Consider the following 26840-nt stretch of genomic DNA (forward strand, 5'->3'; position numbering starts at 1 on the left):
ACGTTTATTGTTTTTAATACTCAGATAATTTTTAGACATGCTTCCCAATGGGTGTTTACTAAGAAGCCCCCAAAGCACATGCTGACAAAATTGTGCTCTCGGGCTTGCTATTAATTTTCCAGTGGGGTCGCTGTTAGTAAGGAGAGGAAAAGCAGTTCAATGGAAACGTCTTATTGGGGCAAGTGTCATTTCAGGTTAGCTTCTCTTTAAACCAGTTGCCATCAAGTTGACTTTGACTCATCGCCACCCCGTGTGTATCAGGGATAGGATTGTGCACCATAGGATTTTTTTTTTTTTTAATTTTTATTGTGCTTTAAGTTTACAAACAAGTCAGTCTCTCATACAAAAATTTATATACATCTTGCTATATACCCCTAGTTGCTCTCCCCCTAATGAGACAACACACTCCCTCTCTCCACCCTCTATTTTCGTATCCATTCAGCCAGCTTCTGAGCCCTTCTGCCTTCTCATCTCCCCTCTAGACAGGAGCTGCCCACAAAGTCTCATGTGTCTACTTGATCCAAGAAGCTCACTCCTCATCAGTATCATTTTCTATTCCATAGTCCCCTCCAACCCCTGTCTGAAGAGTTGGCTTTGGGAATGGTGTCTGTCTTGGGCTAACAGAAGGTCTGGGGATCATGACCTCTAGGGTCCTTCTAGTCTCAGTCAGACCATTAAGTCTGGTCTTACTACGTGAATTTGAGGTCCGCATCCCACTGCTCTCCTGCTCCCTCAGGGGTTGTCTGTTGCGTTCTCTGTCAGGGAAGTCATCGGTTGTAGTCCGGCACCATCTACTTCTTCTGGTCTCAGGCTAATGTAGTCTTTAATTTATGTGGCCCTTTCTGTCTCTTGGGCTCATAATTACCTTGTGTCTTTGGTGTTCTTCATTCTCCTTTGATCCAGGTGGGTTGAGACCAATTGATGCATCTTAGATGGCCGCTTGCTAGCGTTTAAGACCCCAGATGCCACTCTCCAAAGTGGGATGCAGAATGTTTTCTTAATAGACTTTATTGTGCTAATTGACCTATAAAAAAAAAAAAAACAACCCACTGCCGTCGAGTAGATTCCGACTCATAGCGACCCTATAGGACAGAGTAGAACTGTCCCGTAGAGTTTCCAAGGAGCGCCTGGTGGATTCAAACTGCCGACCTTTTGGTTAGCAGCCATAGCACTTAACCACCACTACGCCACAAGGGTTTTATATTGACCTATACGTCCCCTGAAACCATAGTCCCCAAACCCCTGCCCCTGCTATGCTGGCCTTTGAAGAGTTCAGTTTATTCTTTGCTTTTGGTTTTTTTTTTTTTGGTTTAGTCCAATTGTGCTGACCTCGCCTATATTGTGTGTTGTCTTTTCCTTCACCTAAAAGAGTTCCTGTCTACTATCAAATTCCCCCCCTCCCCACTCTCGTAACTGTCAAAGAGTATTTTCTTCTCTATTTAAACTATTTCTCAAGTTCTTATAATAGCGGTCTCATATGATAGCTGTCCTTTTGCAACTAATTTAACTCAGAATAATGCCTTCCAGATTCTTCCATGTTATGAAATGTTTCATGGATTCATCATTGTTCTTTATCGATGTGTAGTATTCCATTGTGTGAATACAGCATAATTTATTTATCCATTCATCCGCTGATGGGCACCTTGGTTGCTTCCATCTTTTTGCTATCGTAAACAGTGCTGCAACGAACATGCGTGTGCATGTATCTGTTTGTGTAAAGGCTCTTATCCACAGGATTTTTTTTTTTGAACATTTTATTGAGCTTTAGGTCAAAGTTATGCAGCAAATTAATTTCCTATTCAATAATTCATATTCAAATTGTTCTATGACATTGGTTGCAATTCCTGCAATGTGTTAGCACTCTCCACATTTCCACCCTGGGTTCCCTGTCTCCATTTGTCTGGTTTCCCTGTCCCTCTCTAACTTCTCATCTTTGCTTTTGGGCAAATGTTGCCCTTTTGGTCTCATGTATTTGATTACTTTAAGGAGCACATTCCTCATGGGTGTTGTTTATTTTATAGGCTGGTCCATTATTTCGACGGCACTGGGGTATGGGTTTGGGTCCATTATTTGGTTGAAAGGTGACCTTTGAGAGTGGCTTCAGTTCCAGGTTAGAAGGGTGTCTTAGGGCTATAGTTTTGGGGGGTTCCTCCACTCTCTATGAGACTAAAAGTCTGGTCTTTTTATGACTTTGAATTTTCTTCTGTATTTTTTCCACACATTAACGGGGACCTTCTATTGTGATCGTGGTCAGATCGGTCTGTAGTGGTTGCCGGGCATCATCTAGTTCTGTTCTCAGGCCAGAGAAGGCTGTGGTTCATGTGGTCCATTAGTTCTTCGGACTAATTGCTTCCTTCAGTGTTTGGTTTTCTTCACTCTCCTTTTCTCCACACAGGAAGAGACCAATAGTTGTATCCTAGATGGCTGCTTGCAAGCTTTTAAGACCTCAGAAGTTACTCACTAAACTAGGATGTAGAACATTATCTTTATGAACTGTGTTATGCCAATTGTCCTAGATGTCCCGAGACTATGATCCTGAGCCTTCAAGCCCAATAATCCAGTCCCATGAGGCATGTGGTTAGGTCTAAGAAGTTTTCATAACCGTGCCTCCTATGTGCTCTACTGTATATATGAATATACATTCAGCACATACAAATATGTATACAGAAACATCCATAACTGTACCTACATATGCACACAGGTGTACTTCTGTGAGACCTCCTGTAGCTATTTAACATACATATCTAGCTATATCTCCACAAGTTTTTGTTTGATATTACTGTTGTTGCAGGATTGTATAACCAAAAAAAAAAACCCATTGCCGTCAAGTCAATTCTGACTCATAGCGACCCTATAGGACAGAGTAGAACTGCCCCATAGAGTTTCCAAGGAGCGCCCGGCAGGTTTGAACTGCTGACCCTTTGGTTAGCAGCCGTAGCACTTAGCCACTACACCACCAGGGTTTCCACAGGATTGTATATCTTATAGTATTTACCACAGTTACCCTTTACTCTTGTGTAGCTCTCAGTGTCTTTGCTTTCATCATGTTGTGCTGACTTCCCCATATTGTATACTGCCTTTCCCTCCACCAGATTTAACACCTGTCAACCATCTAGTTAGTGATTCTCCCTCCCTGTCGCTCCCATCCCTGGAAACCATCAAAGAATGTTTCTTTCTGTGTGTAAACCTTTTCTTGACTTTTTATAATAGTGGTCTTATATAATATTCGACCTTTTGTGACTGATTTATTTTACTCAGCATAATGTCCTCCAGATTCATCCATGTTGTGAGATGTTTTACAAGTTCATCATTATTCTTCATTGTTTTTCAGTATTCCACTGTATGTATGCACCACAGTTTGTTGACCCATTCATCCAGCAATGGACACTTAGGTTGCTTTCATCTTTTTGCTATTGTGAATAATCCTGCAACGAACATGGGTATACATATGTCTATTCATGTCACAGCTCTTATTTCTCTAGGATATATATGTAGAAGTGGAATTGCTATATCATATGGTATTTCTATTTCTAGCTTTTTAAAGAAGTGCCATACCATTTTTCATAGTGGTTGTATCATTTTACACTCCACTAGCAGTGTAGAGGGTCGCTATGAGTCGGAATTGACCTGATGGCAAAGGGTTTGGTTTGGTTTTTGGTTAGCAGTATATAAGAGTTCCAATCTCCCCACAACCTTGTCAGCACTTGCTGTCTTCTGTTTTTCTGATCAGTGGTATTATTGCTGCGGTGAAAGAGTATCTCACTGTAGTTTTGATTTGGATCTCTAATGGCTAATGACAGAGAGAATCTCTTCATGTTTGTTAGCTGCCTAATGTCTTCTGTGGTGAATTGTCTGTTCATGTCCTTTGTTCATTTTTTAATTGGATTGTTTGTCTTTTTTGTGGTTGAGGTGTTGTCGTTTTCTATAAATTTTAGATTAGACCCTTGTCAGATATGTCGTCAAAATTTTTTTCCCCAGTCTGTAGGTTCTCTTTTTACTCTTTTGGAGAATTCTTCTGATGAGCATAAGTGAGGCCGGCAGAACGTCCACCATCTTGAATAAGCAAGGGATGGTGCCTGACATCTTCTGTTGTATAGGAATTAACTCCCTGCATTTAAGCTATCTCCCCTTTAGGTAGTATAGGAACCTCTGCCTTTAGGATATCTCCTTATTTAGGCATACTTCCGGTTCTGGCTCAGTTCAGAAAAAACAAGAGATTGTGGTCTCAAAATCAGTTGAAATTGGTCCTGAACCAGGTCTGGCCTGCCTGACATGCTTAGTCCCAGATGACTGTGTCCTTTGGATGACCTATTGAAGTGATAGGCCGAAATACACACCCGCCCCCTGTTCGTTTTGCCCCAGAAGTGGGCAAAATGCCATCTTTGTGGCCCACCTTTCAGGCTGAGCAGGCACAGAAGTTGGACCGCCCCAAGAACACCACCTTTATGGGCCAAACCAATCAGCAAGCTGGCTCCACCTTGAGGCATCCCTGAAGACTCAATTTACTTTACCCATATAAACCCCATGAGCTATGGTTCAGGGGGCCACCTTGGTGACCTGAGTCCTGGTATGCTCCTTTACTTGGCCAACTAAATAAAGCTTCTTCTTTCGCTTTCACTCCCTTCCTGTCTTCTTAACTGCACTGAGCACACCCGGATGTGTCCGGTTACATAAGTATTTGATTTTTAGAGGTCACACTTATCTAGCTATCTTCTGCGGTTAGTGCACTTTTAGTTATGTTTGATAGCCTATTCATGCCATAAATTAGGACCCTTAGCTTTGTCTCTATGTTTTCTTCCACCATAGGATTTTTAATGGCTGATTTTTTGGAAGTAGATCACGAGGCCATCCTTCTGAGATGCCTCTGGGTGGACTCGAACTTCCAGCCTTTCCATTAGCAGCTGAGCACATTACCTGTTTGTACCACCCAGGGGCTCCAACTTCACTTTAGGGCCCCATAGAATATAGCTATAGAAACACAACACAAAGTTGTCAAAAAAAACTAAAAATAGACATCTTACTTTGATTTCAAGGATTTTCTCTTACAAGCCCAAAATTAAAAGCCTGATCCAAACTGAAAAACTACACCCATTCCTCAGTTATCAACGTGGTTAAGCTCCAAAGCCCAGGCAGTTAAGCAAAAGTAGGCCTTACGCAAAAATTAAGTATTTATCTTCTGTTTTTAGACCGTTTACCTTTTTTTTTTTTTTTAGAAAATATGATCACATAAATAATAACTGCTAAGATCAGTGTAACAAGTCCAGTTATGGATTATTCCTTTGCGGAGAAGAAGGCTTGGATGAGACAAAGCTGGATAAAGCTGGGTTGTGTGGCTTGAGGGTCCAAGGCTTAACCACTTCATCTTCTTTCTATGCTGGATCAGAGCTTCCCTCAAGGAGCTGCCTCCAGGGCTCCACACCCATCTCTCCAAGACCAACATTCAAAATCCCAGAGCCTGCTCTGCCCTTGGGGCCTGGTGAGTCACCTTGGCTTATGGTTTCCTGCTAAGGCACTGGGAACCTGACTGTACACTGGCCCTACTGAGGCAGAAGGCTTCAGGCCCAGTTCAGCTCACTTTGGGTGTCATTAAACTTGCATGCACTTCTTTCAAACACCCTCTCCATTTTCTCTTTCTTTTCTCCCTTCCCACCCAACAGCACTTTTGAGCTGCACGGGCTCAGGCCACATAGGAGCTGGGAACCCAGAACAGGTGTCAGCAGGCTCTGTGCTGCCGGAGCATCCCCCCTGGAGGCGGTGGCCAGAGGAGGTGAGCCCCACAGGGCAGCTTCTGGGAGCATGTTGCTGCCCTACCTACTGCCTCATTAATGCCAAAACAGTTGGATAGACAATACGTTGAAAATGAGAAATGTCAATAGGTCGTAAATGTGAAATGTCCCCATGAGGAGTAGGTGTATTGACTTGTCAGTTGCTTTTTTTTTTTTTTACCAGGAAATGCTAACTTTTCAGCAACATTGTCAGTTTGTCTTTTTTTTGGCTTAAAAAGGGTAGTCAATAACAAACTCATGACCTGGTGATTTAATGAGAAATACTGTGTGCTTCTTTAATTTTAATTTCAGGAGGTCTCATAACTAAGAATGGGTAAAAGACCAAATTTTCAGGAGTTACTTTTTTAATGCTAACTTAAGCATTAAGTACTTTGTCACCATGGAAACTTACACTGTATCAAAGCTTCTGTAAAATTTCTAGGCCTTGGGAGCATTTTTTTTTCTTCATGCAGGGAGATGAGCACCTCTCTAATTTGCAAATTGTTTATCAAATTATAGAGTAATCAAATATTGTGTTATTGTTTTGAGCAAATTCAAAGGTACATTTCTTTTACAATTGTAACTAGCCTACTTTTAGCCAGTTGTTTTTTAGAAACAAAACAATCTCCCTGCGTACCTAAAGATGAACAGCTCGAAATAAACCTTGTTTTAATTTCTTTGTGTTTTGATTATTTTTTACAAAGGGATAAAAGCAGTGAAACTCCATTACAACTTCCCCTAACAAACCTAAAGATCGCCAGTAATTACTGTCATTATGAATGATTTTCTGCTTCTGACTTACAGAGGCTAAAAGGTATCTTACCTATACTTCATAAGAAAATGCTCAGTTGAAATACTTTAACATTTGTTTATAATTAATAAACTTAGAACAAATCCATCACAGTATTTTTTTTTTACTTTTTTAGAAAAAACTGTTTATAGTCCTATTAAGCAGATGCCAGTTTTCTTACCTGAAGAATCAAGGTACATGATGTCTAAAATTCCTTGAAAAATAATCTATCATTGCAGCCCCCCAATTTGCAATAACAGTCAGTTCACTGAACAGGGAGAAAGTGGTAGCATCAACTATAAAATTCAGTTTTGGATTTTATTATGCATTACACCATTTGGGAATCATTAGAATTCTTTATTCACAAGAATATCAACATAAAACTCATTCTACCTCTATAAATCTGAGCCAAGGCAAAATTAGGGAATGTTGAAGAATCATTCACATAAAGTACACACTCTCCCCTCTTTGATGGCACAGGGCCAAATTTTATCTCGACACATTCTCCCTCTACCCCCATCTTTCAGGTCACCAAGATTTGCTCATGTATCTCATTACATTTTTACGGGCCTCCTTATAAATCCCTACCCCCAAACCACTTCCTGCCACTTAATTGTCTTTCTATCACCATTGTTCTTCCACCATGCATTTCTTGGAGCTTGAGGAATCCTAAACTTTTATTCTAACTCACCTGGCTTCAGTCATGCCCAGCCATTCCTGGAACCTGAACAAAGACGGCATTTACAAGGGTTTGTTAAAAGCTGTTGAGCCTGGTTCTCTTAATTATGTACAAATGTACAGTAGATACATGTCATCTTATCTTCCTTTTTTTTTTTAATGCAGGAGGGAAGGATTGGGAAAAAAACACACACAGGAAAAGCTACTCCAGGTAAACCTAAGTGCTGCAGCAATGGCTTCTACAGACCAAAGCAATAGGTCCTTTTTGCTTCAGTAATGGAGTAGATATTTAAAAAAAAAAAAAAATTCAAAGGCAAATTTTTATGTAATGAGAAATAAGAACATAGTTGTGTTTTAAGTAAAATATGGGTATTTAACATTATTAAGTATTAAGTAAAATATGGCTATTTAACATGACTTATTAGAAAAATATGTACTGTACACTTGTCCAGTCTGTTATGTTCTGTTATGATATTTTCAGCAATCTTCTATTTTTGTTATCTTAAAACAACATTGAGGGCAGCTGGATGCCAGATGGAATTTTTTCCTTTCCACCCACTTCCCATTGCAAAAGGAAAAGAGGTTCTTTGCATCCTACGTGGAAACCTTTTATAAATTTTCTTCATCTTTATCAACTGAAGTATCTGAATCACTCAGAAATGACCAAATTTTGGCTTAATCAATATGAGGCAAATATCACATAACAGAGTGAACATCCATGTCTGCGTATTCTTTATTAACAAAACTATTCATATTTTGTGTGTGCTCAAAATTCATTTCTAAAAAAAAAACCTGGACTAAATCAAAGTCAACCTTTTAAGGAAAAGTCATAATACAATAGTATATTTTAGGGTAAAGTAATAAATACACAGAATGAGCTGTAACTTGTTCTATCTTTACTGGAGCTGAAGTCCCTATACTTCAGCTCCTCCCATCAGACTCTCACTGCTTCAGGAGAAACCGACAGAGAGGACTGGGAGGAAAGAAGTCAGACCTTTGAAAGGAGTGAGCCTGACCCATTCTTCAAATCCATTCCCACACTGCAGCCAAAGGAATCTTAAAAATTCACATATAATCATCTTTCTCTCTCTTGCTTAAATTCCTCACAAGAGCTCAATGTTGCTCTTAGGAGAAAACACACAGTCTTTGGCTAAGCCTGCAAGGCCCAGCATGTGTGAACTCCTGCGCTTCTCCCACTTCACTCTTTCCTTCTCTCCCGCATGCCTATACTCCAGCCTCTCTGTACTCCTTCCAGAGCACCAGGCCCTTCACATCCTCTGCCTTCATGCTTGTCGCTCCTCACTTCTCCCAGTAGCTCTCCTGACCCTTCAAATCCTGCCTCTTCCTCAGGAAAATGTGTTTCTCCCTAGACAACTTGAGGTCCCTGAGACAAGCTTGCATAGTGCCAACATGCCACTTGCCATATGGGTAACTGTTAAACCAGTGTTTGAATTTCTTGTAGAAGGGTAGCTCCAGGAGGGTACTGGGAAGGGCACTGGCACAGGAGGACAGTCCCAGGGAACTGAGGCATGCTGTAAATTGATTGGTATAAGAGACTCCCCTTTCTCCTGTTATTTCAGAATTTACTTTCTACAACTTGTAATTGTAAATTCTTTCTTTGTCTCTTGTAAAGTATGTAAATCTAAGACATATCCTCAAGGATCTGGCAGCTACCTCTCGGAAATGTAACTTCAGTTGACACTCCCCAACCTTCTGCTTTGCTGGAAGGAGATTAGCATTACCTCAGGTAGGCCAGCCCCAAATTGCAAAGCTACCTCCTGCCATACAGATACTAGAAAATTAGCAATATTATCTTGCAAATAGAATGTAATGGGGTATATCTGCTTAGCTATATAATGGTTAAGATTCCTTCCTGTCTTTGCAATCTCTTCAGTGGATTGCGTGTGATAAGTTTAATGCTTATTCAATGACAAAACTTTCTTTTTCTTCCGTTTTTGTGGACAGGTTTTCTGGGTTGAAAGTAGATTGTTTTTCTAGTAACTTACAGGCAACGCTATGTCTCTCTACTCCTTGGTATCTCTTAATGTTTTCTCTTTATTCCCCCCCCTCCGTGGTCCAGTAGTACACAGATGTCATGAAGAACTGTCCATCTGTCTGTTCATCTTGCTTTTCGTCCCCGCAGCATCCACTATAAACCCAAGTAAACCAAAACCACCAAAGATTCACTGAGTGTTGCCCAATCTACAGTCTACCAGATATCAACTGCTGTTATATTAATGCAGAGCAGGGCTTGATGGGGGTGGAGAAGGAAAAAGTATAAGGTCCTCAGGGATCTGGAGTGAGATATACCACTGAGGAGGGCAAAAAGAAAGATCTATTTTTCAAATACCTCGGTTTAATGCTTTCCCAAACATGATAAAGATGGTAGGCTATGTATTTTAATTTTCAAGTATAAGAACCTGATAAATCTAGGGTACAGCATCTGGTTTGGCAGGAAATAAAAGGTCCTTTGATAACATGAGTTTGGTAACTCAAACTTACTGGACCAGTGCCAATTTTCTTAATTGGGCTTTTTAAAATAAACTTGAATATTCTCAGAAAAATAAACAAATAGCATAATGACAAATCCGTCTCTCCTTAAAAATGCTGAAACTAATTCTAAAAAATGTCGGGACTTGCAATGAGCTTCTTACAAGAACTAAAAATACACCTAATGAGCAGATGGTCCCACCAGACAGCAAGGGCTCATCACTAACGTTCACTGGCAGCCTTGGTGCCATTTTTCTGGAGGGGAAAAAGAAAGAAAAATAGGATTCAAAGAGCATGGGTAGTGAACTAAACTTGTAAACCTCACTTTTGAATAAACGAGAACACGGATTGCTTCAGTTGTGAACTGTGTTTACCAGACGTATTTCCCTCTCACTGAACTCTGTGAAATTATTTAGGTACTTCATTAAATGCTGTCTTGAATAGCTACTTGTTTTCCATGTGGAAGTTCTTTTCTCAGCTAGACTGTAAACATCTTGGAGGCAAGATCTATCTTCTACCACTTTCATATTACCCTGTGGCCATATGAATCTTTATTAAAAATTGACTAAAATGACTCATTCAAGGAAGCCCTAATTCACATGAAAAGGTACTTTAGAACCAAACCAACACAGTGAGGATATTGTTATTGAGAAAAGTAATATAATTTCATTGTGGTGATTTCTCAGTGTACAGGTGGACAATTGAATGTATTTTGAATTCCCTATTATATCTGAATTCTGGCTTTTAATAACTAAGCAATAATCTTATAAAACTCTATTTGTCTTTAAGTAGTTTGGTTAAACTAAATTACTGGTAAACTTCTAATAAGCCAAGATTACTCTTATCTTTACACACATAGATTTATAATGTGAGTTTAATACAGAATGATAAAACCACTTTTCATTATCTCATGTTGAGCAAAAGGAGTTTTTACCTTGCATTTGCCAGCTTTTTTTTTGTTTTAAAACAAATAGACCAAATCAAAGTTGGAAAAAGGTAAAGACCAACTTTTCATAAGGATAATAAGAGTGACAGCAGCCAGAACACTCCAAACCACTTCTTCCCTAGTAATCCTCAAACAACTAACCCTTTAAACAACTAACCCTTTGACGTAGGCAGAATTCCAGGATGAAGCTGCAGGAAACAGGGAAGGAAATTTCGGTGACGGTTGAGTGATAGAGACCCTACCCTGGCAGCAGACTGTGCCAAGATTCAATTCCAGAATCTGCAAAATCCCCTTCCCACCCATATTTCATGAGTGAATTAGAAAAGGGGAAGGAAGTAGGGTGGGTCCTCACTCAGACTTAACAAAAGCACTGACTGAAGAAAACCGCGTGGGGAGGAGGGGGGACATAGGATCTCTAGGGAAAGTATCCCTGAACACGGTTTTCACGTACATTTTCCAGATCTTTACAATTTGGAAATTAGGAAGTCAGTTTAGGAACTATTGTTGGTATTTCTAATCTATAAGTTAATATACTATAAAGCATATCTTTCAGGAAAAATATAGTAGAAAATTGGACCCACATGTAGACAGACACTGTAACACAGCTATTTCACTGACACAAAAATGTGAATAGTTTAAAAGCTTCTCAAATCTAAGTCAGGACTCAAACCAAGTAAGCACCTTAGCATTCTTTTTCTTTTTTCTTTGGAATCCCCACCCACCACCACCATCCTTTCAATACATAATCATTCTGTCTCTCCTCCAAGGCTGCCCTCCTACTCTGTTCTTGCCTTCTCAGGACTCTCACCATTCCTGCCATCTTGGCTACCCATCCCCGACTCAGTCCTCACTCCCTTGAAGACTGCTGAGGGAAGATGCGCTCCAAGGCAATCAGACTTGGGTTCACCCTTAGCCCAGCTCTGCTTAATCCCTCATCTGCCTCAGCTTTCTTATCTGCCAAACTGAGATAATATTATATCTCACATAGGCCTCTCTCATCTTCCTTTTTGATGAAAACTAACAGAATACCCAATGCCTCCTCATTAGTTTTAGAATGAAGTAAAGTATAAAATCCTTCACAGTCTGGCCCCAACCTTATTTCACAGGAAACCTTCCTCCTTCTGCCTGCCTGTCATCATCTCCTCCCCACCCCCATTCCTGGTACTCTGGTGATATGGAATGGGTTGAGATTTCCAAAACCACCCTGTATTTTGATATCTTTGTACATTTTCTAACGTTATTCTTTCCATTAAGAATGCTTCTTATTTTTTGAATGGTTCAAATCCATCCCAGACCTGAATTTAAGGTCCAAATCAAAGACCACCTCCACCATAAGAGAGAATCCTGTTTCTGCAAGTTTAAGTTCTTCTTTTAACTCCTCTATATCTCTTTTGGGATTCTCATCGCTGCTTCCTTGTATCTCAGTTATTTGTGTCAGTGTCTTTTCTCCACAGCTGGACTATACTTCTTGAGCTTAGGAGCCACCTGTAGTTATGCTTGATCCCTTAATGCATCACCTTTAATAAAGATTAACTGAATAAATGAATGATGGGAAATATTCTAGAAAAACAGTCCAGCAACATCAACTCAGACTGTACAGGTCAGAGAGTATCCCTAAAATCACAGTTAATTATGAAGAAGGCACACATAATACCGCAGCAAATGCCAAAGCTTTGGTTCAAAAAAGTCAGTTCATTCTGGGGCTACCAGAGATTCTCTGCTTAAGGTGTTTTCAAACAATCTGGTCCGAAAGAAAAGTTTATGTAGTCTCTATACTATTAGCCAGAATCCTTGTGTAAAAATTCATTAATTAGAATAATACCGTGTGTCCTAGCACGTACCTTAGACACCTGAAGCATATTGCAGGAAAAAGAAGAAGAAGAAAAAAAAAGGGCAAAACTCTAATAAAAAATTCAAAACTTGCTTAATGTAACAAAGCTCACATATCCCACATATCAGTCGTTAAAATTTGCCAATTTTACCTTCTAAATGACTCTCAACATCTATCTCCTTCTCCACTTCCATAGTTACCACTCTGGTTCAGGCTTACATGTCTCACCTGGCTTATTACTACAATAGCTTTCTCTTTTCTTTTCAATAGCTTTCCAACACTTTTCTCTTTCCCACTCATTTTTTCCTCTTAACCAATGCCAGAGAGATCTTATGAAGACTTCATCTAACTATGCTACTTCCCGTCTTTGATGGCTCTCCTTTGCTGAAAAGGCAAGTCTAAACTCCTTAAGGAGGCTTACTGGGTCTTTCACAACTGAATTCTAGCCTCCTTTTTTTTTTTTTTTCCAGCTCAGCCCCTGCACTCTCCATGAATCACTCCATCCTCTAGTCATATACCTTCCTGCTAGTCCCTCTGCCTGAAATGCTCCCTCCTGCTGGCCCTTCTTTATGACCATTACTCATCCTTCAAAAGTCCCCAACTGGTTATACTCACCCTTTCCTTTATTGATGTAATCATAGAATTAAGACTAAGCAAATGCAATGCTGATATAATAGATAATTTCCTTAAAAAATTAATGACCAAATATTCCTTCTACTATTATAATGTTCGGAAGAAATATCTGATCTCTGTCCCCTTGTTAAAGTCTTCACATAATAATTTTGAACTCTTAGGAAGGAATGCTGGCTGATCTTGCCTACAGCTAGTTAATAGAAAATAGAATAACTGAGCGCTTCCTGAGAAACTTGTGATAATTAGAGTTCACTTTTTTATTTTAGAAACACATTGGCAAAGCCACACAGTGAGGTGTTTCTTTAATTGCACACATTTATAATTATAGCATTTATCAGTTTAAGAAAATATTAGAAATGCCTACTCAGAAAGCTGTAATAACCTTCAATTTGTAACAATGTGTACCAACATCAAAGACTTTATTCTAACAAATTAACATGTTTCCCTACGCAGTACAGCCTCAAGGTAACTTTCTCATTTTGACACGTGTGTAAAAGGGGATATGGCATTCCAGAACTGGAGAAGCAATGCAGTTTAGTAAAAAGAATAATTCTAACAGGCAACTTAGATTCTAACTCAAATTCTTACCACTGTCTACTTAACTAGCTTTGGCTCAGGAAAAGGAGATGAGGTAGACGAAGCACTTTAAAATCACAAAAGAAAAGGAACTCTCTATGTAACTCCAGGGTTTGGTCATTATCGCTGTAACAAGAGGAGGAAACTGCAGACCTACGTTTACATTAAGTAAACTACAGCTTCCTCTGTACATGTCCCTGTATTATAGCTGAGTTCCCATGAGCAAGAGCAGATGACGGCTATTGAAAAGAAAGCATGGATATGAAAAACAGAAATACTGCATACCCTTGTGAACACTGTGAGCTTAAAGGACAAACCAAAGATACAGATACACTGACTGGTTTAAAACAAACAAAACAAAACATTGTCATTGAGTCAATTCAGACCCATAGCAGCCCTAAAGGACAGAATAGAACTGCCCTATAGGGTTTCCAAGGAATGGCTCGTGGATTTGAACTGCTGACCTTTTGGTTAGCCATATCATTTAACCATTGTGCCCCCAGGGCTCCAGTCAATAGTGATTAAGATATAAAATAACTTTCCATACAGATTACGCTTTGGAATTCCTATGGGGCAGTTCTACTCTGTCCTATATGGTTGCCATGAGTTGGAATCGACTCAACAGCAATATGTAAGACATAAAATATTAAAACAATCTGCCAGATTATTTTACTCCTAATAAGTTGACTCTAAAAGGTGTTTAAGTATCTAGTATCTTCTACCACTAGTATCTAATAGCAAACCTACTACCATTCATGTTAAGTCTTTAAATTATCTGTGCCAAATTCAGATTTCTTTAGTTAAGCATTTGGAAGAGCTCTGATGGCGTAGTGGTTAAGAGCTACAACTGCTAACCAAAAGGCCAGCAGTTTGAATCCACCAGCTGCTCCTTGGAAACCCTACGGGGTGGCTCTACTCTGTCCTATAGGGTCGCTATGAGTCAGAATTGACTTGATGGCAACAGGTTTGATTTTGTTTTGGTTATATTCTCATTAGCTGTAATTTTTTTAATATTCTGGATTAGACTGAACATAAGATAAAGACAACATGGGTATCTTTTTAATAAGTGTAAAGTTATTTGTGGCCTAAGGCTGCTGGTGTCTAGCAATGATGATGAAGTGGTACTCTACTGTTTGTTCAAATTTGAAAGATCTTGCCCTACCCTAAGCTGTCACTGTTTCATTGACTCTAATATGCAGTCAGTTGTAAGATACAGCCTTCATTTTAAAGACCACTAAGAGGAAACAAAAATGCTCATAATTAAACTATGACATATTTTCTTATCATCAGTTGTTAAGACCCAAACTGATTTCAGAGATGTTAAAACATGGAGGAAATGTGCATCTTGCAATCAATGAAAGGGCATAGGAAGACTGTTGCTCTTATCATTAAAATGAATCAGAGGAAATATTGCTTTGAGAAGTTTAAGCCACACACTTAGGATACTCAAATATCCTAAGATGACTGCAGAGGTTAGGAGTCAGTCTTTGATATGGTGAGCCTTCGGTGTGCTTTTAACAACTTGAACAAGTGCTAAACTTTTCCTACCCAGCTATGTGACTTTCAACCACACGTAAAGTCAACAGTCACCCCTGAAATAGTTCCATCACAAGGCTTTGAAACAGCTTGATTATTCACTCCCTTGAGACACCAATTGTTCCCACTGGACATCTGACAGTTAGAGTTATGTTGAGTTATAAACTAAACAGCATGCCATCCTTGAGCATCTCACCTCCTCTCCTGCTCAGGAAAACCCTGTCATTTGTACTGAAGGATTTGGAGGAGAAAAAAATGTGAAGCAATTTTTCTCCCCTTGGAAAGGGTTAAAAAGAAAATTCCAAGGAAAAATTAAAGTCAGAGAAAAACATGCTTATGAGTACTGAGGAATTTTCCTTTTCACGTGCAATTGTGGACAGTTCAGCACTGAGAGTGCAATCTTACAACCCACAACAAAATATAAACAGACAACAATGTGTATGTAGCAGAAGAAAGTGGCCCCATTGTCTTCCCAGTGTGACGGCAGCTTTCTGAATTATAAGGCTCAGTCTGAATAACTGCTTTCAGGAGGAACAGCAGAGCGTCACTTTCCTCCGGTTTTAACTATATCCAAACAATATAACTCTTGTTGGAACACAAGCTCTCATAAATTACTGGGAAAACTCCCTTCTGACCCTCCCATTTGGTGAGAGCATCTATGATCTGTTCTTCTTTTCTTATCTATTTCTAGGGACTTAGGATACATGCATTTGGCCATTAGATCCACACCCATACTAAACATAAAATACACTGGAATTATTTCTTAAAATTCATATTCTCCAAACTATCTGATGGGGTAAAACTTCCAAGGCCACATTTGAAAGCCAACAAATTGGATTCATAAATAGAGGTGCATTCACATCTACTTAAATGTGTGCTTATATTTCTACATACTTGAATTTTGAGAAGAGTTCTCTTAGGAATCCACTACCATAAACCACTGGCTAAGAGCTATAAGCAGCTGCCATTTTTCACTAAGAAGGATGCTTTAAAACAGAGAGTCAAAATAAATAAATAAACCCTGAAGAATTTGAAACAAATTATTCTTTCCCTTGAACATACAACCCAGCAGAAGCATTTTCTACCCCTTCAAACCTGCACTCCCAAGAGGAAAAGGGCTTACGTGTTCAGATTTCTCCAGCTCTTTTTTGTCCGTCTGCAAAAGCTGACAGTTTTCTCTTGCCAACTTCTGGACCAGTTCAATTCGTCCGATATCATCTCTTTCTTGAAGCTTGCACATCACCCCTGCCTTAAGAGTTGGAGAAAAAGCAAAGATATACTTAAATCCGCAGTCCCAGGACATGACACCACTGCAAAGTTCGCCTCAGAGTAAACTCATCTTTGCCGTCGCCTGTAAATGCTTGGTAAAATGCTTTGCCTCTGCGAAACTAAAATTATATTATTTCAATTGAGGAATGTCGCGCCAAAAGACTTCAGGCTGAGATCATGTATCAGTCTGCTTTATGGGAGTGAAGGGCAGAGCAAACTAAATCATTTGCTACTGAGTGTGTGCCTGATATACCACTATTTGTTTGTTCCTGACAGCCTGTTTCCTGTTACAGAAGCAGAGCCTAACAAGAGGTTAAAACTCCTGGGAAAGTTAGTCAGGAACCACTCTGGCAAACAGGGTAAAGTGATACAGAGTCCTAAAAATAACAGGACAGGACCTTCTTATTCTTTAGGGCCACAACATCAGTCCATATACAATTACAGAGTTAACAAGACTACAAAATGACTTTTTTTTTTTTCACAAATGGAAAATTACTAAGGGGCATTAGTAAAATACCTCTAATTTTGCAGGAAATACAGTGGTATCTTTTTATTAAAAATGAAAAAAGAAGCTTAAAATTTCATTCATCAGGGTTTGGAAATGATCCATAAAGCATCATATTTTTCATTGCCAAAGCACCTCAGTGATGATAACTCTAGGAGGGAGGGAAATCTAGAACTTTGGATTAGACCTTTGGATTAGTTATACTCAAACTAACACAAAAATTATGACCTGTTTTTCTGCAAATTCTTTCCAAAATGGTTCACACTGACATACCAGGCCATGATCTCATAGAGTAATCTGAAGTTTCACTTGGCAGAAGCAGTCAAAACCATGGAACCTTTGTTTTATCCATTACAACCTGCAGAGTTTGAATGCACTAAAGCAGCATGACCAAGTATGGGGAAAGGGCCAGCAAGTGAACCAAAGCTTCATGGCCTTAACAGCTTGTGCTAAAGGTACTCATTCACTCAACAAATTTGAGTAATCACTATGTGTGAAGGCCTACCCTAGGTTCTGAGGATACAGTAGTAAAAAACAACAAAAACCAAATACTTCATATCATGAGCTTACATTCATTATGTAATGTCTACATGAAGATATTTATATCTATATGTACATATCTATATGTTATATAATAGTAGATATGAAATATCAGGTGGTAATTATGATAAGAAGGAAAATAAAGTGGGGCAAGGGGACAGAAAACGTTCCTGGGTGGTACAAACAATTTGTGCTCAACTGCTAATCTAAAGGTACCACCCAGGGGTGCCATGGAGGAAAAGGTCTGGCGATCTGCTTCTGTTAAGATTACAAACAAGAAAACCCTATGGAGCAGTTCTACTCTGTAACACGAGTTAAGATCAACTCAATGGCAACTAACAACAACAAGGGGACACAGAAATGACTGGAGGTGCTATTAAGCTAGGATTGTCAGGGCAGGAGTCTCTAGTAAGATGGCATTTGAGTAGAGACCTAAAGGGAGTGAGGAAGAGAAGCTGTGGATATCCAGAGGAAGAGTGTTCTAGGCACAGTAATAGCAAGTCCAAGGGCCCAGGGCTTGGATGTTTTTGACATGGTCAAGGAAGAGCAAAGTGGGCAGCATGGCTAGAGTGGACTTAGTCAGCGGTTGCTGTTATTGGGTGCTGTCCAGTTGATTCTGACTAATAGTGACCTCATGTGACAGAACAGAACTATCCTATAGGGTTTTCTTGGCTGTAATCTTTTTTTCAGAGACCTTTTTTTTTTTTAATTGTGCTTTAAATGAAGGTTTACAGAGCAAATTAGTTTCTCACCGAACGATTAATATACACACAGTTTTGTGACATTGGTTGCCAATACTGAGACGTGTCAACACCCTCCCGTTATCAAACTTGGGTTCCACATTTCCATTCATCCAGCTTTCCTGTCCTCTCCTGTCTTCTAGTCCTTGTCCCTGGGCTGGTGTGCCCATTTAGTCTCATATACGTGGTTGAGCTATGTTTATTATTGTTTGTTTTACGGCTGGAGCACGGCTACTAACCAAAAGATCAGCAGTTGGAATCCACCAGCTGCTCCTTGGAAAGCCTATGGAGCAGTTCTACTTTGTCCTATAGGGTTGCTATGAGTTGGAATTGACCGCAATGGGTTTGATTTGGTTTTAATCTTTGGGTGCAGGGTGAACCTCAGGAGTGACTTCAGTACTGATTGGTTATAATCTTTACGGAAGCTGATCACCAGGTCTTTCTACCTGCAGAACTGCTGGGTGGATTTGAGCTGCCAGACTTTCAGTTAGCAGCTATTTACTTAACCACTGCACCACCAGGGCTCCTTGGTCAGGGGTAGAGTGGTGGAACTGGGAAGAGAGATGATGTGGACCTGAATACACAGTTTCCTTGGAAGCTGTGAAAGGACTTTGGATTTTTTTTTTTAATAAGCAAGGTGGGAATCCTTTGGAAGGTTTTGAACAGAGATTTAGCATAATATGTCTTATACTTTAGCAAGATTGTTCTGACTTCTGGGTTGAGAAAATACTGTTGGGGGTGGGGTGGGGGAGGGCAGTAGTTGAAGCTATACTGGTCTCCAGACAAGAGATGGAAGTAGCTTAGAAGTGGCAGTGGTGGAGATGGTGAGAAGTGGTTAGAAACCAGATATATGTCAAAGGTAGAGCAGGCAGTCTCCAGCCTCAGCAACTGGAAGGACGGAGTTGTCATTTAGTGAAATTGGGAAGACTAGGGGAGAAGGTTTGGAAGTATGATGCCCATTAGACATCCAAATGGAGTTGCTGGGTTGGCAGTCTACAGGTTCAGGGGAGAAGTCCATACTGGAGATAAGAATTTGGGAGTCATCACTGTGTACATGGTATTTAAAACCAGACAACCGAATGAGGTTTCCAAAGAAGTGATGTAGACAGGGAGGAGAAAAAACATAGGAACTAATTTTTAATGTGTAGATACTGGGAAGATTAGGAGAAATCAGAAAAGGAGACGAGGAGGAGTACTTGGAGGAGTAAACTAGGAGTATGCGGAGAGTAGTGAAGAAAGTGTTTCAAGGAAGAGAGAGTAAAAAACTACCAAATGCTGCTGAAATGCCAAATAAGATGGGTTCAAAATAACTGAGATTGAATTTGACAAAAATAATCGGCCACTTTGGAAACAACTTTTTTATTGCAGTGGCAGGGACAAGAGCCTGATTACCAGGGAATGGGAGACAACTCTTTTGAGGAGTTTTGCTGTAAGAAATGGGGCACCAGCTGAAGAGTGATGTCAAGTGGAGTTCTGCTTATCTGTTTTAAGATGACAGCTATTCCAGTATTTTTGTATCTTTATTAGAAATCATCCAGTAGAGAGGGAAATTTGATGACGCAGGTGGACAGGAGGTGTTTCAGGAGTAATGTCCTTGAGTAGGAGAGACAGGATAAGATCTACCCTCAGACAGAAACATGAATATGAATATTTCATCTACTGTAACATGAGGGTAGGTGAAGTACCCGCATGCAGGTAGGTTGACATACCTGGCGGTGGAAACTCTTTACCGACAACATCTATTTCCCAGAAAAATAAGAAGTCAAGTTATTAGCTGAGAGTAAGGACTATGGGTAGATGATGCTGCAGGTATGAAACAGTCATCTAAGTTACAAGGGCTGGTAAATTTTCTTCTGTAAAGAACCATGTAATAAATATTTTAGAGTTTGCAAGCCATGGGGTCTCTGAGACAATGATTCAGTTTTGTAGTTGTAGTGCAAGAGCAACCAGAAACAATGCATAAATGAATGAGCATGGCTGTGTTCCGGTAACACTTTATTTATAAAAGTAGGAGGTGGGCCAGATTTAGCCAGTGGGCCATGGTTTTTCAACTCCTAGCCTAAGAGAAGAGAGTGGACTAGGGAATAAGGTTGTCAAGCATTACTAAAGGCCCACTTGAGTTTATTTGGAACCCTGGTGGTATAGTGGTTAAGTGCTACAGCTGCTAACCAAAGGGTCTGCAGTTCGAATCCGCCAGGCGCTCCTTGGAAACTCAATGGAGCAGTTCTACTTTGTCCCGTAAGGTCGCTGTAAGTCGGAATCGACTTGACGGCACTAGGTTTTACCAGGTTGAGTTTATTTTTATACCCTTTTACCATCCTAGCCACTCTCCTTAGGGCATTTTTCTGTTTGTCAGGATTTTAATGGAGCCCATAACCTGAAAAACAAAAAAAAAACCTGAGACAATGCTAAATATATGGGCTGATCATGAAGATACTCTGATTTTAATCAATACTAGAGAGGGTAAAAAAGCATCAATGGTATTAAGTATCCTCCTTTAAACTAAGAAGGCAAGGAAACTGTTTGGGGGAGCTTCTAGTCACAAATGATTAACATCCTTTAAATGTTTTGAAACTTAAATGAATTTATGTATAAAATTCATTCATGTGGATCGTCTTATTTCCTGACCTTGTATAACACACTAATAACTCTTAGTTGAATTGGAAACAAAACAAAAATAAGTTTTTGAAAGGTAAAAAAAAAAGAAGTTGTAAGACTTAATTCTACTGAAATAGCATCACACAAAATATTTTTTTTCTTGAACAGTCTGATCTTTTGCTGAGGGAATTTATAAAATATACTAATATTTTATAAAATAAAAACCACTGCTCAAGCTAAACAAATACTAAAGACGCAAGCTTTAAAAGTGGGACTGAGAAAAGTTTATTTGAATATAAATACTAAAAATTCAAAGGAGCTATATAAAGTAACTAAATCAGCTAGCTTTCCTCACTTTTCCTTTAAACTGGTATTCTTAGATGGTATATCTGCCTCATAACGACCTTACAGGACAGAGTAGAACTGTCCTATAGGGTTTCCTAGGCTATAATCTTTATGGGAGCAGATCACCAGGTCATTTCTCCTTCAAAACCACTGGTAGGTTCAAGCTGCCAACCTTTTGGTTAGCAACCGAGCACTTAACCTTGCATCACCAGGGCTCCTTATGAGAATGATAACATGAAGCAATGTATGGGGTGAACAACAGAAATAAAAAGACAGGACTCACTGGTTACCAGCTTTGCACACAATCATATTCTGAAGAGCAGTTCTAGTCCCTACATGACACCAGTTGCCAGTTAGTTAATTCTGATTCACGGCGACCCCGTGTATGTCAGAGTAGAACTGTGCTCCATAGAGTTTCTGATGGCTGATTTTTCTTCTGAGGCGCCTCTGGGTGGACCTGACCCTCCAACCTTTCGGTTAGCAGCTGAGAGCATTAACGGTTTGCATCACCCAGGGACACCTACAAGGACAGAGGCCCTCAAGTTTCTTCTCACTCCTTTCGTAGCCCAGCATCATTAGGACCTGCTCTGTAGTTGTTTATTCAGTAGTGTGATGGATCAGTCTTAATCTCTCTCTGCTCTCCAGTGAGGACTTCCTGGATAACAGAGGGTGTGTTGGGGCTGGGGCCCGGGCAAGAGTGGTGGACAGGTGAGAACATCATGAAGCTAACTAAATTGGCATGTGAGGCAAACCTCTTACTTACATCTTCTCGCCAGTCCATGCCCCAAAGCAACTGGGCTGTGATTGCACAGACTCTGATTTGGAGATAAGCCTTTCTTTCTGCCTGTGGGTCCCACATACATTTTTTTAACAATCAATAATAGCATTAGCAATAGAAGGGTAGGGTTGAGCAGAGGTAATTTAAGAAGTCCTGACTCTTTTTAGGTTTTTGAGCAAACTTGAGTTTTTATGGAACTTCGTTCATGCCATATGATTGCGATCCTAAATATAGACTTTTCTCTCATGAGGAAATGTATTTTTATTAGAACCAGATACTTGGGTGCACTTGACAAATCAAATTTAAATACCAAAATGCTAACAGTTTTAGAAATGAGTTTCAGATTAATTTAACCATTTCCTATTTACTTCACATCTTATAACTAAAAAAAGGTATATTGCTCTCTTAATATTCTGGTTTCCACATAATTTCTAGATGCATTTTCACAAGATAATCAATTCTCTAACAACTATCAAAAAAGGCTTTCAAGGAGGGTTATGAGTGCTTCTTCCTTCTCCAGAGAACTTTAAACCCAGAGAGATGGCCATATGTCCTAGATGGTTTCTAAGGGCAGTCCTATTTGGAAGCATCACACTAAGCCAGACGTTCTCAGGGGATCCCTTTCATAGCTCCATAATTTAGTGATTTAATTCAGGAAACCCATGAATTTATTAATATATTTTGGGAGCTTTGTTATGACAGGAGAACCAAGATAACTAACAGCGCTTGATCTAGACTTCCATATTCCTGGTCTATTTAATTTATCTATGTGAAACTAATTATAAACAGTTTACCTAAGACTGCTATGCCAAGAAAAAATAAAAGATTAATGTGTAACTGTCAGGAGAGTTATTTAAGAGCCTTCTTTCAAGACCTGCTTCTTTTTCTTAAAAGGAAAAAAATAATCTCTGTAATGTATTATTAAAACTATTCATATGATTTTCAGTATTTGAGAAGAGAAATGTTATGAATGTAAATGAAAAGTCTGTTTCCTTTATAAATGGAGTCAAAAAATGTTGGGTCCATTCTTTTAGTGGTAAAATGACACTTGGACAGTATTCCCTTAGGAGAGGCCACACGGATGATAAGGGAACAACTTTATGTGATAAAAAAAGGTGAACTAGAACAGATCTGTGTATGAAAACATTGTCTGCATTACCTTAACTTTAAAAATCACCTTTTCTAAAACATCCAGGTAAAACACCATGCAAAAATTGCTAAGGGAAGAAAAACTAAGATAAAGGAGTCTACCTTTTATGAAAGCACTTTTCCAATAACAGATCGCTAGACAAATGCAGGGTATTTGGATAAATTCTTATTGATTACTACCTAATAGATTAATTTCATTAAAAACTAAACCTTGAATAGAAATTCATAAAATAGTAGAAAAAAATTTTTTTTGTTGTTGCTATTTTGAACATAAATTGCAAATAACAGAATAAAAAACAAAAAACAAACAAAAAAAAGTAACTGATGGGTTGGAACCATACATTGCATTACTCAATTATATGCAATCTATTTCCGAAACAGACAAAACATATTAAGAATACTTTCCAGGAAAACTCAGATGACAGTTCATATTAATAATAATAATAATCATCTTAGGTCAGCAAGTATTTATTTTCCCAAATTTCTCCAGAGAGAAAAAGAAAATATAAAAAAACTCTCCCTCGTTGGAAAGGAAAAAAAACATGCCCTTGGATAACTGGAGAAAGAACTGAGAAGTATCCACAACAAGAAGTGCACATGATAGAGAATGTGTTGATAAAGGCAGGTTTACTAATCCCCCACCAAAAAAACCAAACCAGTTGCTGTCGAGTTGATTCTGACTCATGGCAACCCCATGTGTGTCAAAGCAGAACTCTGCTCCACAGGGTTTTCGGTCACTGATTTTTTGGAAGTAGATCACCAGGCCTTTATTCTAAGGTGCCTCTGAGTGGGTGCAAACCTCTGACCGTTTGGTTAGCAGTTGAGCACATTAATTGTTTGCACTACCCAGGGACTACTAACCCCCGGGTGTTACTATTACAGGCCTCAGTCACTATACTGGGACATCAGAAAATCTTAGGAATCTTTTGATGACTCCTGCCCCCCATTTTAAGGTCCGTGGGTGGTGCAAATGGTTTGCACTTGATTACTAACATAAAGGTTGGCAGTTTCAACCACCCATTGGCACTGTGGAAGAAGGGCCTGGTGATTGTTGTTGTTTTTAGGTGCCCTGGAGTGGATTCTGACTCATAGTGACCCTACATGACAGAATAAAACTGCCCCACAGGGTTTTCTAGGTTGTAATCTTTATGGGAGAAGATCATCAGGTCTTTCTCCTACGGAGCCACTGGTGGGTTCAAACCACCAATCTTTCAGTTAGCAGTCGAGCACTCAACCATTGTACTGCCAGGGCTTCATCTGTAAAGATGGCAGTTAAGAAAACCCTATGGAGCAGTTCTACTCTAACACACGGGGATGCCATGAGTCAGAATCAATGTCGGCAACAGGTTTGGTTTGTTTTTTTGCCCCGTCATTTTAGAGGCGAGGCAATGGAAGCTTGGGAAGGTTCATTCCTGGGGTTTCATAATATCTCCATTTTACAGAGACGAAGACCAAGCATGCCAGGTACTGCCTGGGCTGGTAAGTACACAGGGGTAACAAAGACGTGGTGCCACCTGAAGGGAACTGACAGGCTTGGAGACGCTAAGGAACCTGCCCAAAGGCACTGGTTATGAGGAAGGGCTGGGATGAAAACCAAGCCTAAATCAACTCTCCTCACTCTGCTCACACTTCACACAATTAAAACAGGAAGTTTCTTAGGCAGAAAAGATATTTTTAGACTGAGAAGAAGAAAGGAGCCAACATAAGGGGTGGGGGTGGGGGGAATAGAATTCTCTGGAAGATGGGAAACCTGTGTATCCCAAGGTCCAGTCTCTCTGGGGTTAGTGAACATCTTGACTCTTTTTGTACCCAAAGCTTTCAACAGCCTAGGCGCATTTTCACCACAGTAATATATCTCAACATGTAATGAGAAGGAATGAGAACTCAATTTCCACTCAACATGCTTAAAATATACTTAAGTTCAAAGACTGCTATGATACAATGTTTATTTATGGTTTTTGGTGATACACACAGTATTTATTTTATAAAGATTGAAAGTTGCAATATTTACCACAGTTCCTGGCATACAGGTGCTCAATTACATGTACATACATCAGGCATCAAATAAATAAATTTTATGTGAAATTATACATATATGTATACACACATGAGTATGAACACAAACACACTTATTTCTAATTCTGCCTGGTATATGATAGTGAAATTTTCAAAGTTTTCTTAAGCTCACCTCACATGACTTAAACTACTGATGAGTCTACCCAGAACACCTGTATACATGGACCTGCAGAACCAAACCAATAAAACTGGTGGTTCAAGTGGCGGCCGATCAAGCTTCCTCCAACACATCTGGGAAAATGACAGCTGCCTTCCTCCCTCTTCAGCCTGGGCCTGTAACACCTATAACTACACCTTCCAATGAACTTACTCTTGACTAAACCTAAAGAGAATCTACTCCTGATCTAACTACCCACTCACATTTGATTTCATTCCTCTACACGTCTGTAGATGTACAGTTATGTCAAAGTTGCTGAATAAAGTCACAGAGCAAAGCCTGTGTATCCTTTGGAGAAATAAAATTCCATTAGAACAGACTTTCCCTCATAGAATCTGTTCAAGACAAAGAATAGCAGCAATGTAAATTTAGAAACATTTAACCTACTAATAATTTAATGATTTAAGAAACCATAGATAAATTGGCAAATACACTGCACCAGGGAATACCTGCCTAGGTATGCTTGGAAACCTGAAATATAATTTCAAAATGAATGTGTGCAATATATATTTTCAATACTATCATGCAAAATAATTCTTTATATGAATTTATTAAAACATTACAACCTGTGAAATCATGACTAAAAACATTAATGTGATTATTTTGTTTAGAATCAACATTTAGAACTTCAAAGGTGAAGCACAATGGGTCAACCAGGTTAAAAATCTTTAAAGGCTCTACTTTTATATGAAGTTTTAACAGTGCATAATACTGGAGGGTCCAATGTTCTTACACTGCAGTAGTACTTGGAGGTCAGCTGCTACCAAAAGTACATCCATGCCATAATTCAGATATTGGGTGGTCGCACAGAATCTTTGGCAGACAGGCATCACACTAGTTTGTCCAGGTAAACCCCGGCAGGTAATGCTGTCAGCTAGCTGATTCTCCGCTGGCATCTCCAGGAGATGGTCTCCCTTACGGGTGTCCTCTCTTCCTGGTTCTTCATTCACTTTCTTTGCTTTCTCTGGGAAGTGTGGACAGGAAGGTATGTTTCCCTATGTGTCCCTCTCCCGTGAATCAAATTACAAATATGACTAGCAAATTAGAGACTTAGTTATCTAGTGATACTATAACAGAAATACCACAAGTGGGTGGCTTTAACAAATGGAAATTTGTTAAAGTCAGGACATCAACTCTAGGTAGAGGCTTGCTTTCTCTTCTGTCTCTTTTCAGCTTCTATTCCGGTAAGTGATCTTCACGTGGCATGGCATCTATCTTTCCCCATCTCTTCTTGCTTAATCTGTTCCTTTTATATCTGAAAAGAGATTGACTCAAACACACCCTACGCTAACACTGCCTCATTAACATAACAAAGAAAACACATTCCCAAATGACTTATAACCACAAGTATAGGATTTACAACATATATTTTTGGAGAGCACAATTCAATGCCTATCAGGGACCTTCTTGGGAAATACTTTCATATGAAAAAAAGCAC

General features: G+C 39.4%; 1 protein-coding gene across 2 annotated transcripts in view; it reads right to left on the reverse strand.

Moving 5' to 3' along the window:
* Positions 1–26840, reverse strand: part of RAPGEF5 (Rap guanine nucleotide exchange factor 5) — a 274113-nt gene that overhangs the window by 98712 nt on the left and 148561 nt on the right. For both annotated transcript variants that reach the window (XM_064290063.1, XM_064290064.1), the window contains one exon: positions 16369–16494. In XM_064290063.1, the coding sequence (XP_064146133.1) occupies positions 16369–16494 (126 nt within the window). The remainder of the gene's footprint in view (positions 1–16368; positions 16495–26840) is intronic.

This window comes from Loxodonta africana, chromosome 8 (assembly GCF_030014295.1).
Source record: "Loxodonta africana isolate mLoxAfr1 chromosome 8, mLoxAfr1.hap2, whole genome shotgun sequence".
Lineage (NCBI taxonomy): Eukaryota > Metazoa > Chordata > Mammalia > Proboscidea > Elephantidae > Loxodonta > Loxodonta africana.